This window comes from Budorcas taxicolor, chromosome 11 (assembly GCF_023091745.1).
Source record: "Budorcas taxicolor isolate Tak-1 chromosome 11, Takin1.1, whole genome shotgun sequence".
Lineage (NCBI taxonomy): Eukaryota > Metazoa > Chordata > Mammalia > Artiodactyla > Bovidae > Budorcas > Budorcas taxicolor.
In genome coordinates this window covers 81,793,168-81,807,537 of record NC_068920.1, presented here as the reverse complement: position 1 = coordinate 81,807,537, position 14,370 = coordinate 81,793,168, and the positions used below count along the sequence as shown (strand labels likewise).

At 39.5% G+C, this 14,370-nt stretch overlaps 1 protein-coding gene across 1 annotated transcript in view; it reads left to right on the top strand.

Moving 5' to 3' along the window:
* THUMPD2 (THUMP domain containing 2) overlaps nucleotides 1-14,148 on the top strand; it is a 38,193-nt gene extending 24,045 nt beyond the window's left edge. Inside the window, exons 9-10 of the mRNA XM_052648910.1 lie at nucleotides 6,491-6,599; nucleotides 13,376-14,148. Of these exons, the coding sequence (XP_052504870.1) occupies nucleotides 6,491-6,599; nucleotides 13,376-13,700 (434 nt within the window). The 3' untranslated portion in view covers nucleotides 13,701-14,148. The remainder of the gene's footprint in view (nucleotides 1-6,490; nucleotides 6,600-13,375) is intronic.
* The last annotated feature ends 222 nt before the right edge of the window (nucleotides 14,149-14,370 follow it).

Here is a 14,370-nt window from a genome sequence, read left to right as displayed (position 1 = left end):
GCTGTAGTCCATGGGGTCGCTAGGAGTCGGACACTTCACTAGTCGCTAGGAGCGACTTCACTTTCACTTTTCACTTTCATGCATTGGAGAAGGAAATGGCAACCCACTCCAGTGTTCTTGGCTGGAGAATCCCAGGGACAGGGGAGTCTGGTGGGCTGCTGTCTATGGGGTCGCACAGAGTTGGACACGACTGAAGCGACTTAGCAGCAGCATTTACTTCAAAACTTAGTCATTATTTTAAGGCGAGCAAGCCAAAATTAAGTGTTTATCAGATGCAACAGAAAGAAATGCATTTAACTATCACTCTGTGAAGCATGGCTTTTCATTTAGATCAAATGAGCACTCTTCTAAATTAATTTTTTTCATTTTCAATTCCAAATTTTCTTATGTATATAAACAAAATGAAGCTATAGCTATTAATACATTGGCTCCATTAGCAGAAGACCTCTGCAGAAAGTTAAATGTTACCAGTTTTGTATCAGTGTTACCAGATCCTTCAAAAAGAAAATTAGCTAAGTCAATTCCAGTAATGGTTTAGTATTCCTATCCCCTCCCAATTCTTGGAAATTTAGGAATTTTTTTTCTGTCAGAGATGAAACATCTTTCGTTATTGTGAACGCTACTATAGATTCAGCTCAGCACTGCATCTGTCTGTTTATGCATTGGTAGACCACAGAATCCTGGTGAAGATTAATGTTCTTATTAAATAAAGAAATCTATGACACACAAATGTACTTAGAATTTGACATAGTACCTACATAATTCATAATTACCTCCAAACAAGATGTGATGTTCTGAATTGAAATAGTAACTCAAGTTATCAAAATAATAGACTTAAAAAAAATTTTTAATATACACAGAATAACTGAACTGTAGGCTATCTGTAAAGATGGTTGAATGCAAAAAAAGCAATTCAGCCTGACAGTACATGCTTTTTTGTTTGCCCGTCATTTGTTGGGTTTTAAAATGTTTAATCTGAGTTTAAAATGGGAAAAAGACAGTCTCTTTAGCAAGTGGTATTGGAAAAGTTGGACAGCTGCGTTTAAATCAATGAAGTTAAAACACATCCTCATACTGTGCACAAAAATAAACTCAAAATGGCTTAAAGACAAACATAACACTGGAGGTGGGAGAGAGGCTTAAGAGGGACAAGATATCTGTATAGTTGTGACTGATTCGCATTGTTGTACAGCAGAAACCAACACAACACTGTAAAGCAGTTATCCTCCAATCAAAAAAAAAAAAGATATAATACCATAAAACTCCCATCCTAGAAGAGAGCATAGGCAAAGCATTCCCCAACATAAATCGTATCACTGTTTTCTTGGCCCAATCTCCCAGGCAATAGAAATAAAAATTAGCAAAGGGACTTAACCAAACTTATAAGCTTTGGCACAGAGAAAAGAACACAAAAAGACCACCTACAAAATGAGAGAAATATTTGTAAATGATGCATCCAACAAGTGCTTTATCTCCAAAATATATAAACAGCTCATACACCAACCACAAAAAAAAAAAAAAAACCCAATCCAAGAAAAAAAAAAAAGAACAGAATACCTTAATAAACATTTCTCTAGAGGATAGATGGCCAATAGGCATATGAAAAGATGCTCAGCATCACTAAATATTAAAGAAATACAAATCAAAACTACAATTAGGTACCACCTCACACTGGTCAGAATGGCCTTCATTAAAAAGTCTACAAATAACAAATGTTAGAGAATGTGTGGAGAAAAGGGAACCCTCCCTCCACCATTGGTGGGAATGTTAAGTTGGTGCGGTCACTGTGGAAAACAGTAGGGAGGTTCCTCAGAAAACTAAAAATAGAATTATTATATGATCCACCAATCGCACTACTGGGCATATATACTCGGACAAAAGTATAATTCAAAGAGATGCATGCACCTGAAGGTTGATAGCAGCACTATTCACAATAGGCAGAATTTGGAGACAACCTAAATGTCCATCAGCAGATGAATAGGTAAAAAAGATGTGGTACATACGTGTGTGTGTGTGTGTGTGTGTGTGTGTGTGTGTGTGTGTGTAATGGAATACAGCTCAGCCGTGTGTGTGTGTGTGTGTGTAACAGAACACTGCTCAGCCGTAAAAAAGATGAAATACTGCCACTTGCAGCAACGTGGGTGCAGCTAGAGATTATTGTACTAAGTGAAGTAAGTTAGACAAATACCATATAATATCACTTATATGTGGACTCTTAAAATATGGCACAAATGAACAAAACAAAAAACAATCTTCCTATCCACAAAACAAAAACAGACTCATAGGCAGGGAGATCAGACTTGTGACTGCCAAGGGGAAGAGATGAGGGAGTAGGATGGACTGGGAGTTTGGAGTTGGTAGATGTGAACTATTACATTTAGAATAGATAAACAACAAGGTCCTACTGTATGCCACAGGGAGCTGTATTCAATCTCCTGGGATAAACTATAATGGAAAAGAATATAAACAAAGAACTGTACATGTATAACTGAGTTACTTTGCTATATAGCAGAGATTGGCACAACATTGTAAATCAACTATACTTCAGTTTTCTTAAAAATTTAAATTTTTGAAGATGTACTGATGGCTGATGTACCTAGTCAGAGTATCTTATAATTGTGCTATAAACTTTTTTAAATAAACAAGTTGCCTAATGGTAGTTGCATTTTTCTCAGACTTCATTGGAAATCTGTAATCAAAGAATTCAACAAATGGAGTGCAAAAAAACTTTTAAGTCTTTAAAGTTTTTGATAAATTGCAGTCATTAGAAACAAAACTGGCAACAGCACTTTAAAATTATCTCCCAGATGCCAAACTACATTTTGCATATTCAAGACTAATTATGGACTTCTGAATTAGCAATACACATTGAAATTTCAGCTTCATTGAAGTATTTGTATTCCCTTTTATGAAATCAAAAAGAATAGTATAAAGAGAAAGATAGAGAAAAATTTCACCAGCAGCAATCATACAAAGAAAAGACATAATCTAATGCAGTAAACTTCAAAATCTATCCACGATGGAAACAAAGTCATAGAGCAATAGCCAATGAAATAGTGGCTACTTACAAGGTTACTAAGGCAAAGTGGGACCCAGAAATACCATGTTCAACCAAGATGTCATTTTAGTACAAAGATACTTTCAAATATAAAAAGTTCAGGCAACGTTTCACTAACAAGCATGTCAGAGGGGGAAAAAGTATTAAAAATTAATAAAACCCAGACATTTAAGAGAGGAACCAACTGAGGAATAGAGAAAGCCAAGGTGAAATGACCGGTCATGAGGATTGAATCAAAAATACAACTATTTGAGCAACTGAGAATTAGAAGACAGAATGCCATTCTTATAAACCTAGATGATGGAAAGAATAACAAAGTACAATGAAAGAAAATATAAAAAGGATGTGCTCAACCTTGTAAAAGTTCTGAGTTTACCCAGTCTCTTGTCTACACATATACATGAAAGTTATTTTAAAGGCTCTTAAAACTTTGGGGGAGAAGATACCTTAGGGCTATATCCTGGTTTTAAGCAGTTCTTACTCAAACTTATCCCCAGAAGGAGGGAGTAAATAGGACAGTTTTATTCAAGACATAGCAGTCTTTTACCTTTTTTTCATGTTTTTGAATCATCCTGCAGAGATGTAAAAAAGATGATTTTTTTGCTTGTTTGTTTTAAGCTATGTTTCTATTTCAGAATTCTATCTCCTTAGTTACAAACTCTGTTCACAAGCAATTCAAACATTTAATAATTTAAAAGATTTTACTGTGTGTTGACTTTTATGGGTCAGGTGCTCGTGATTTTAGGAGTTTATGCATCAGCATCTCTGGAAGTGGGGCCAGCAGTTTGCATTCTACCAGGCCCTTCAGTTGATTCTGATCCACACTAAATATCAAGGTTGGTTGTAGGGCCCAAGATTTCGCATTTATAGTTCCAGGTGATACTGATGGTGCTTCTCCAGGGACTGCACGTTGAGAACCACTGCTAAGGGAAAGGCAAGTTGGAAAGAGACCCATCTGGAAGTAGCAGTCCCACTAGGTCTTTGAGGAAACATGAGAAGGAATTGCTAAGTTCTGCAGAGCTTCCTGGAAGGATTCTGACCCACTGGCTCCACCTGGCTGTCATCTCCTTATACACACTAGAGAGGACCTTGTCCTGTAAATACTGACAACAGCTGACAATTACTGACTGCTCACTGTGTGCCAGGCAGTGTCTGTTGATACTTTCTGTAGGTTCCTCACATGTTAACTTCTGAGATAGGTACTCTTATCCCATTTTACAGATGAGAAAAGTAAAGCAATAATTTCTCAAAGTTGCACAGCTGGTAAGTGGCAGAGCCAAATGCAAGCTGACACCAGAGCCTGCACAAAAGCTCAGATTATTTTCTGTTGTATTATTGGAAGATGACACTGATTCTGTGTAAAAGATTACTCTCTTCTCTCTCAGTGATGTTTATTCCTTCATCATCTAAAATGATTTAAAGCAGTTTCATAAATTACAATACAGAGTAGAAAAATTGCAAATGAAAATAGACTAACAAGAAGGGGGAAAAAATCCAAACTGGAAGATGGGCAACTCATGTTTGTTGTGTGTTTATGTAAGCAAAAGACTTGGGCTCAATCTCAAGGGTAGATTACTGCCTGGTTCCTCATGTATAAACGTTTGATAACCATGTTTGCTCATTGTCTTTCGTAGTTTTACAAGAGTAGTTACAGTATTCAAGTGGATGTGTCCTGTATCAGTGTGTGCATGTTCAGTTTGCTCAGTCACGTCTGATTCCTTGCAGTCCCATGGACTATAGCCCACCAGGCTCCTCTGTCCATGGGATTTCCCAGGCAAGAATACTGGATTGGGTTGTCATTTCCTCCTCCAGGGAATCTTTTCAACCCAGGGATAGAACCCACATCTCTTGTGTCAGCAAGCAGACTCTTTACCACTGAGCCACCTGGGAATCCCCACTCTATATCAATACCCTAAAACTAAATGAAAAAAGAAAGTGAAAGTGATAGTCACTAGTCATTTCCGAATCTTTGCGACCCCATAGACTGTAGCCCACCAGGCTCCTCTGTTCATGGGGTTTCTCCAGGCAAGAATGCTGGAGTGGGTTGCCATTCGCTTCTCCAGGGGATCTTGTGGACCCAGGTACTGAACCCGGATCTCCTGAATGCAGGCGAATTCTTTACCGTCTGAGCCACCATGATGTTGGGGAAAAAAAAGATTTTCTGCCTAGTTCTAACAAAATAGTATCCCATTACTTGTTTTCTAACAACCCACTCTTTCTTTTATTAGCAAATGTTCATTCATTAGACTTTCTCAGATAACAGGATTTTTTTGTTTTGTTTTTAAATTTCCTGCCAACAAAAATTTGTATTCAGAATAGTAAAGATTATTTAAATTCTATTGTACTTTATAGAATTAGGTGCTGTCTGAAATTTAAATAATTATTTAAATTTAGATGGTGGTAGTAGAAGTATAAAGAGTGCAAAGTGTAAAGTATATTCAGAAAATGTGGAAGTTAAGATTGGGTGTGTTACCTTGTGGTAATTGCAAGGAGATCCAACCAGTCCATTCTAAAGGAGATCAGCCCTGGGTGTTCTTCGGAAGGAATGATGCTGAAGCCTGAAACTCCAGTACTTTGGCCACCTCATACGAAGACTCATTGGAAAAGACTCTGATGCTGGGAGGGATTAGGGGCAGGAGGAGAAGGGGACGACAGAGGATGAGATGGCTGGATGGCATCACTGACTCGCTGGATATGAATTGGAGTGAACCCTGGGAGTTGGTGATGGACAGGGAGGCCTGGCGTGCTGCGATTCATGGGGTCGCAAAGAGTCGGACACGACTGAGCGACTGAACCGAACTGAACTGACTGAATTAATTTCTGAGAGTAAAATGTAAAGTTGAGAAAGAAATTTAGATTTGATAGTCAAACACTATATTTTGTTTTAGTGATGTCATTTTCTTGATTGTTTAACTTTTTCTCTAGTCTTAGGACTTAAGTGGATGTTCTTAACCTTTGGGGTTGCCATTAAAAATACAATGAAACCTATCGGTCACTTTTCTTAAAAACAAATAGATCTACAAATGGATTTTATATATGATCATGAAAAGAAAAATGAAAGTTATAGGGTATAATTTTGTAAAAGGTTTTTCTAGGCATCCTAATATATTTCTTCTTGGATCTAGCAATTTTCTTCTCATGTAATATTTTTGAAGAGTTAAATTTTCTGGTTAATTTAAAATTCTGCTTAACTTATGTCATATTTTATTACACTTGAAAAACCACTTTTCAAAAAACAAAATACAACAATTGTAACATCTATTTTTAGTGATTCTGAAAGCCTTCAGGATCTTGTCACTCCTTAGAAACAATATTAAAGCCTTAAATTTTATTCAGTATGCAAAAATAATCCTATGTACTTCAGTTTTCTCATATTTAAGTTATAAATGTTTGAACTTACTGTAATAGAATTTTCTCATTTTTGTATTTCAGAATTGCCGTTGCCTTCAGAAAGTGTTGATATTATTATTTCTGATATTCCATTTGGAAAAAAGTTTAAGTTAGGAAAAGACATCAAAAGGACTCTGCAGGAGATGGAAAGGTAAGTTGTTGAGTGTCTTTCCAAAATCTTTGAGCCATGGGGCATTTAACCAAAATGTATTGTAGCTTTTCAGTTAAGATTTGATTACATTTTAGTAATTTCCTCGTGTTTTTATAGCTTAATTTTCTAAGATTTCAAATCAGAAGTTTATATAGTTATAAACTTGATATAGTTATTCTATATCATCATAATATAAGTTTTATTCAGGAAAAGATAATAATTTTTCATTACAGCCAAAAATTTGAAAATCTAAAATAGTGACATATATTTCAGTCACTGAGCTAGTTAATTTACACATTTACTTCTAATTCTCCCCCCAACCCTGCCTCCTATGTGTTAATCCCCCACATTTTACAGGAGAGAAAACAGAACCCAGAAATATTATCCTTCTCAAGATCACAGAGCTACTGAGCAACAGGACCGAATTTACATAGGAAACATTCAGTCATATAGAACGGATGCCTGCATTGTTGGTGTGAAATGAAAATGCGGGAGTACTAGTCATGTAATGCTTCTAAGGTCAACCCCAGGGAGTATAATGCAGTGACGTGAAAGTGTTTCTTTGAGAGGTTCAAACAGTGAGACCTGAATATGAATTTTCCTAATCATTTCGGTTGATAAAGGAGAGAGCCTAGAACACACAGAGGAATGAAGGAACATGGATAAGGGGTCAGTTTGTATTAAATTGTCTCAACTGAGTGTTTGACGGTGCAGGACAACATAGTACATGGTTGGGAGCCTGTATGTAACCCTTTTCCACAGTTACCTGAGTTATGACGTCACCTGGGGTCTCAGCACCTGTAACTCAGACATTTCCTGAGCTCCTGTATCCCCTTCTGCTTGATGGAGCATTCCCCTCAAGATTTTGCAATGCTGATTTCATATTAACACCATTTCAGGAGCTTCTGAGAAACACTGATACCCATTCTCCACTCCTGCTCACTGACACTTTGATTTAATCAGTCCAGGGTAGAACCTGGGCATCCAGTATTTCTTAGTATCTCCCAAGGTGATTCTGTGGTACCCCGAGAATTAATAACCACAGCCTTTGTGCCTAGCAAGGTAACTTACCAGTTGTACTATTAAGCTAGCCCGTGGTGAGATACTACTGTAAGAGCATGCTACACTTAATATGAAGCTTTCCACCCAACCTGGAACTTTCCACTAGAGGTGGCAGCTTAGCCTACCTGTTGATCTAGTGCTGTGTGTTTTAAACACCTTCACAAGTCACTGGAGGGCAGTGTTTGGAGTAGACTGTCCTTTCATCACTAGTAAAATCAGACCAGCCTGACTTTCTCTCGGTCAGTTTTGATTTTTATTCTAAGTAACTGAAAATGAAACTAACAGATATGACCACACCCACATTGTTTCAGGAAATTTAAATATTTACGCGAGAATCAGGAAGACATTCAAGATTTCCCGTGTAATTCAGTTGCCTCCCAGAAAGAAAAATGGTACTGATGAACCTATTTGCAAGGAAGGAATGGAGATGAAAATGTAGAGAATGGGCTTACGGACACGGTCGGGGAGGGAGAGAGTAGGATAAATGGAAAAAGTAGTATCAATATATATACACTATCATGTGTAAAATGGATCGCTGGTGAGAAGTTGCTGTGTAACACGGAGCGCAGTCTGGTGCTCTGTGATGGAATAGGGAGGGAAGCTCTAGAGGGAAAGGATGTATTTATAATCACAGCTGATTCAAATCATATGGTAGAAACCAACACAACACTGAAAATTTAAAAAGCAAAAAATTTTTTAAACAAACAAAATTTAGAAAAAATAATTATGCTTATGGACATAAGGAACATTCCTGGCCTCTATGTATGACCAAGCTTCCTTGCCACATGCCCTCAGCCTTTATGGTTTGACCTTTGACTTTTTCTGGTTTGAGCTTTTATACAGGCCATATATTGTAATGCAGTGGTGAAGAGCATAGTCTCTGGAGTCAGAATACTCAATAGTTCTTCTGTCATTTCTGTCATAGGCACATTGCTCAATCACCCTGTGCCTCATCTTTAAATAATAGTACCTACTTGGTGGCGCTGGCCTAAGGAGTCAGTAGACTTAAAGCTCTTTAGGACAGTGCTAATTTTCTAGGCCAGAATACTAGAGCTGTTCCCTTCTCCAGGGGATCTTCTCAAGCCCGGGATCAAACCCAGGCCTCCCGCATTGCAGGCGGATTCTTTACCAGCTGAGCCACCAGGGAGGCAAGGACAGTGCTAGGTGCCTTGAAAGCGCTCAGTAACTGTTAGCTCAGACCTGATTTTTCAGTGTAGAACAGTTCTAGTGCTTTTGAGAAATAGGTGGGGATATACATAAATATATCTAAAGTACACATAACTTTTTTCCCAATGACTTACCAGTGTTTAGGCTCTAGATATAAAGTGGAAGGGAATGGAGGGGAATTATATTAAAAATAAGAAAAAATACAAAATAAACATGTTTATAATAGGCAATGGAAATATTGGGTCCTGCGTGTAACAGAGCACTGGATTCTTCAAGAAAGAACGTGTGATCAGAATTTTAAATTGTCCAACAGATGATTGCTCTGGTGGTGTGAGCACTGCACTCTGAGCTCAATTATTTCCTCCTTAATTTACTTCAGCAGTAACAATCTCATGTATGCAAAGGAGAAATACAGAGAAGTATAATATTTGAGCTTTCTTCTCAACCAGATGAGCAAAATTAGAAATTTAACTTGTTTGGCTTGAAGGAAGAAGTCACTAAATGCCCAGAAGATTTGAGGTGGATTCATGGAAGAAGCATGATCTCAGTGAAATTTAGAAATTTGCAAAGAATGAAAAAGGAGACCACACCATGTTTTATACATACAGATATTCAACAAGTATTTCTTGGGGAATAATGAAGCAAAAAGCATGTTCAAAAAACAATGAATATACCAGACTGTTCAGCATAGAGATGAGTAGTAGAAGGTTAAGGCCTGATGCCATCCAAGTTCAAATAAGTTGGGTGTTTGTGTCTTGCAGGTTCACATGTAAAAGAGAAATCTCTTTTATGTTGTTTGATACAGAGCTTCCCCAGCTTATTGACCACATAATTCTAGCTGGTTTCTTTTTTATATATATACGAAATAATCTCTCATACTATATTAGTGTTTTAGAGGGATACAGTTTGAGACATATTGCTTTATAATTTCTGAATAGCTTTCTTAGTAAGAAATTTATGTATATATGAACGTGGAAAGATGCTTAGAAGGACATTTTATCAAAAATGGTCACCTCTGAGTAGCAGGAGTCCAGGTGATTTTTCCTTTATTTTCTTCCATTATGTGAAAAAAGTTATAATAAATTAATTGCTGAATTTCCTGTTAGACATCATTCCATGTACACATACACAAATAGATGTTTTCAACTTTATATTAATAGGATCATCCTTAATTTACTGTACTGTATAATCTGCTTTGTTTTTTCCACTCAGGAATATGTCATAAATCATTCTGATGAGTTGTTATAATGTACATGATAATTTTCAGTGGTTGCCACAGTGGTTGCATTATATGTATATACCATTATGTAGCCTACAGAACTTAGGGATGGGTATTTAGGTAACTTCCACCATTTCATTTTAATAAAGAATAACATTCTGAGCCATCTTTGCACAGTTTATCAAACTGACTATAATGAGCAAGTTATTTAAAACCACAGTGCCTCTGTTTCTTCATCTGCAAAATGGATATGGCAACAGAATATACTTGAAGTCTAAGGATTCAATGATAAACAAAGCTTTTAAAACAACATTCATCACATAATACACGCGTGCGTGCTAAGTTGCTTCAGTCATGTCTGACTCTGGGCAACCCTATGGATTGTAGCCCGCCAGGCTCCTCTGTCCATGGGATTCTCCAGGCAAGAATACTGGAGTCAGTTGCCACGCCCTCCTCCAGGGGATCTTCCTGACCCGGGGATCCAACTCGCATCTCTTGCATCTCCCGCATTGGCAAGCAGGTTCTTTACCACTGGGGCCACCGAGGAAGCCCTTGGTACTACTAAATATTAGCCATCTTTGCCATTAATTGTCCCTATTACTCTACTAATGCTAGAACTTCTGCTCTTATATCTTAGAATAATTTCCTCGCTCTGAGATTGCTGGGTCAAAGGTTACGTACATTTCATATCTTTGACATATTATTGCTAAACTACTGTCAAAAAAGTTATATCAATTTTTGTCTTTAGGAATACTCATTTTTTTCCTAATCTTGCCATCTTGAGTGTGGTAGTCTTTTTATTTTTGTTAATATGGTAGGTGAAAACTTGTATCTCATTTATTATCTTAATTGTGTTTTCTCATATGTGTTCAGAGATACCTGTGTTTTTTGTTTCTATCCCCTGGTGTCCAGCCACACCTGTCATCTCGCTGCCTCCTCTCCCAGTAGCAAGAGTTTATCCCCTTGGTTCCTGCCTCCTCAGGAACTGTTCTCTGACTATTTCTTTCTTACCTTCAACCTGTCCACCTCCTTATTCTTTCCAGATCCAGTTATCCCTTCCACAGACATTTTTGTGGCCTTTCATACTCACACACTGTACTAGGCAGTGGGGATCTGGCTGTGAACAGGACAGAGTTTTTGCCCATGTGGGGCTGGCATTCCAGCATGGGAATACAGATCATGAATAAATCAACAGAATAATTTCAGATCATGAGAGATACAGTGAACACTAAAGACGACATTTTTGCCAGAGAGTGACGAAGAGAGCAGCAGTGGTTTCCTTAGATAGATGCTCAGGGAAAGGCCTCTCCAAGGAGGCATCTGAACTCCGAGACCTGAATGATGAGAAGCACACAAGGGAGTGGGTGTCAGTGCCCCAGAACAGCAGAGCTGGATGTCCTGAGGCAAGAAGAAGGGAGGTCAGTCTGTGGAACACACAGTGAGCAAAGGGAAGCAGGCAAGTGGGAGTCGAGAGTTTACTTGAAGTTTAATGGTCGAGAGATTCGCAGGGATGTCCAGTTGTGTCTGGTGTGGAAACTCAGAAGGGGAGGTTGGGGGATGATGACAGATTTGGAAATAAGACCTGTCAGGCTGCGGTAGTGTGGGCAGAGGAGAGCATAGAATGAAGTGAAGCACAGAATCTGTGATGTCCTTTGCAGACAGACTCATTTAGACTGGCGGACGGTTGAGATGAGGGAAAGCAGCTTCAGCTCCTGACCTCATTGCTGGGTGTGGTGGGGGCAGGGCTCCCTTTAAGTCTTGGTCCTCCAGCTGGCACCTGGTTTCTTAACCTCTGCAACCAGGTTTCTTCAGAGAAAAGTCTACACTTGCTCTCCTCACCTTCCAACCCCCTGCCTTGCCTCTGCAGACCAGTACTGGCTCCTGGCCCCAAGTAGGAGTGCTGCCCCAGGGTCACTAACATCCTTATCACTTGTTAGTCCTGTAGCATTTGACACTGCTGAGACCGTTCATTCCCGTCCTGAAACTCTGCTCTTCTGGCTTCCATGCTATCACCATAGTTTAGGCCTTTTCCTTGGCTGTTTCATGGGCTCTTCCTTCTCCATCCTTCCTTGGATGTTAAGTCCCTGTTCCTTGACCCCTTTTCTCTCCCCTCTCTGTTCTTCCACCCTAGGTGATCTCATCCCCCATTACTGCTTTGTGTTTGTTAAGTTCCTTCAGTTGTGTCAGACTCTTTGTGACCCCATGGATTGTAGCCCACCCGGCTCCTCTGTCCATGAGATTTCTCAGGCAAGTACACTGGAGTGGGTTGCCATTTCCTCCTGCGGGGGATCTTTCCCATCCAGGGATCGAACCTGCCTCTCATGTCTCCAGCGTTGGCAGGTGGGTCCTTTGTCACTAGCACCACCTGGCTTTATCTACCATTTATTATGGGAAACTCAGATCTCCACCTCCAACCCTGGCCTCTCTGACAAGCTCCAGGCCCTGCGCCCAGCTGTCTGTTGGCCCCCTGCTCAGCATGTTCCAGACAGAGCTCTTCATCCCCTCGTCCCGCCCGCTCTGGTTCGCCCCAGCTGGACTACTTGCAGTACGTCCTCCTCTCCACATTCCCTGCCTCGAGCACCCCCTTGCTCCAGTCCCTCGGTCCCTGGGCCCAGCTCACTCCTGCTTGTCCTTCACACCCACTGTAGCTATTCTCACCCTCTGAGGGTCTTCCCCACTCTGAGTGCCCAGGTTTGGGTCCCACCTAAGGTGTTTCCAGAGGCCCTCACCCTTGCCTTGATAGTGGCGTTTGCCACACATGCTCTTGAGGTCTTTGCTTGCCACTATCCCCCACTGTTCAGTCATCTGTTTAGCAACTCGGGACTGTGTGTCCTCATTCATCACTGTTTCCATATAAGTGCTGTATAGACTTTGGTCAAGCGACTGAGAAAGTGAATCCTCCTCACCGGCTGACATTGCCGGGCCTTCCCTATCGCCCTTTGTTTTCGTCCTCACTCCTTCCTGGGGACTTTGTTCTGCTGTTGTTCAGCCTGCTGCCTTTCATGTACTCAGATTCCTCAGGATCCTTTCATTTGCCTTTTCCTTTGTACAATCACTTATTAAACTGTGACTACAAATTACTTTGAGGCTTGCCTTTTAAATAGAGTAAAAATAGATAATTAAAGCAGATTTGTACTAGTGATTTCATAATTACTATAATGAATATGCATTATGGACGATACTACCTAATTATCAAAATTCTCACATTTAAATGGCTAAAATTAAATTTCAAATTAAGAACACCAAATATTTTAAACAAAGTGGGATTGTTTGTTGTCTACAAAGAAAGAAATACTCATAATAATTAGCTTTTTTTTTTTGGTCCCAGAGTGCTTCGTGTTGGCGGGACCATCGTGCTGTTACTCAGCGAAGATCACCACAGGCACCTTAAGGGTGGTGAGGCGAGTAGCAGTCCTTTGAATTCCCAGGGCGGCCACACAGAGGAACCTGGAGGCGAAGAGTGCTTGACTCCTGCAGGAAAAGCTGCTGTATCAGAGCCAGTGTCATCCTCATTCGTAGCCGGCAACCAGGAGTGCTTGGACAGAATGCCACCGCTTGGCTCTTTGGTGCCAGTGGACTGCTACAGAGTGAGCCTTGGAAAAACAGACGCACTCATCTCCAAGTATAAGAAGTCGTACTCCCCTGGGCGATAGCGGCCTGCTGCTACTGAGTCCTTACATGTCAGCTGAACAGAGTAGAAGGCAGTGGTTTCAGGGATCTTAACAGTGCCAGAGAGTTCCAAGTCAACAGATTCCCCTAAAACAGGGTTGTGGCTGCTGGATGCCTGTTCTTCATAAGAACTTCTGTCTAACACTCTGAAGAGTGTTTCTGACAGAGGATAATTAACAGATATTTGAACTAAAGGACTCTTAAACTTGCCCTTCTGTCAAAATGTGAATAGGTCTGTTCTGCCCACACTCTTTCTAAACAGAAGTTTCAACTTCAAAGCCAAGGTTTTCAGAGGCTCACCATAAAATGTATCTCAATCACCACAAATTTGATACTATCTTCATTGTCAGGTTTTTTGAAACATAGAAACTTTTACTTTTTGATATTAACTTCTTTTGATACTTAACTTGATTTTTTGAATCTATAATTTTCTTCTCCATTTTAAATGAAAAGAACTTTTATTCACAGTACATTTTTTATGTCCCTTATTATGTAAAGCATCAGTGGGAATAATAATATGAATTAAACCAATATCCTCCAACATGATGGAAAGTAAAGTTTTGGTTTTTTCCTAAAAGCATTGTCACTTCATTCCTATTTAAATGCATCCTTTGTGTTCACTTCTTAAGGAAACAGTTGATGAAAAATATGATT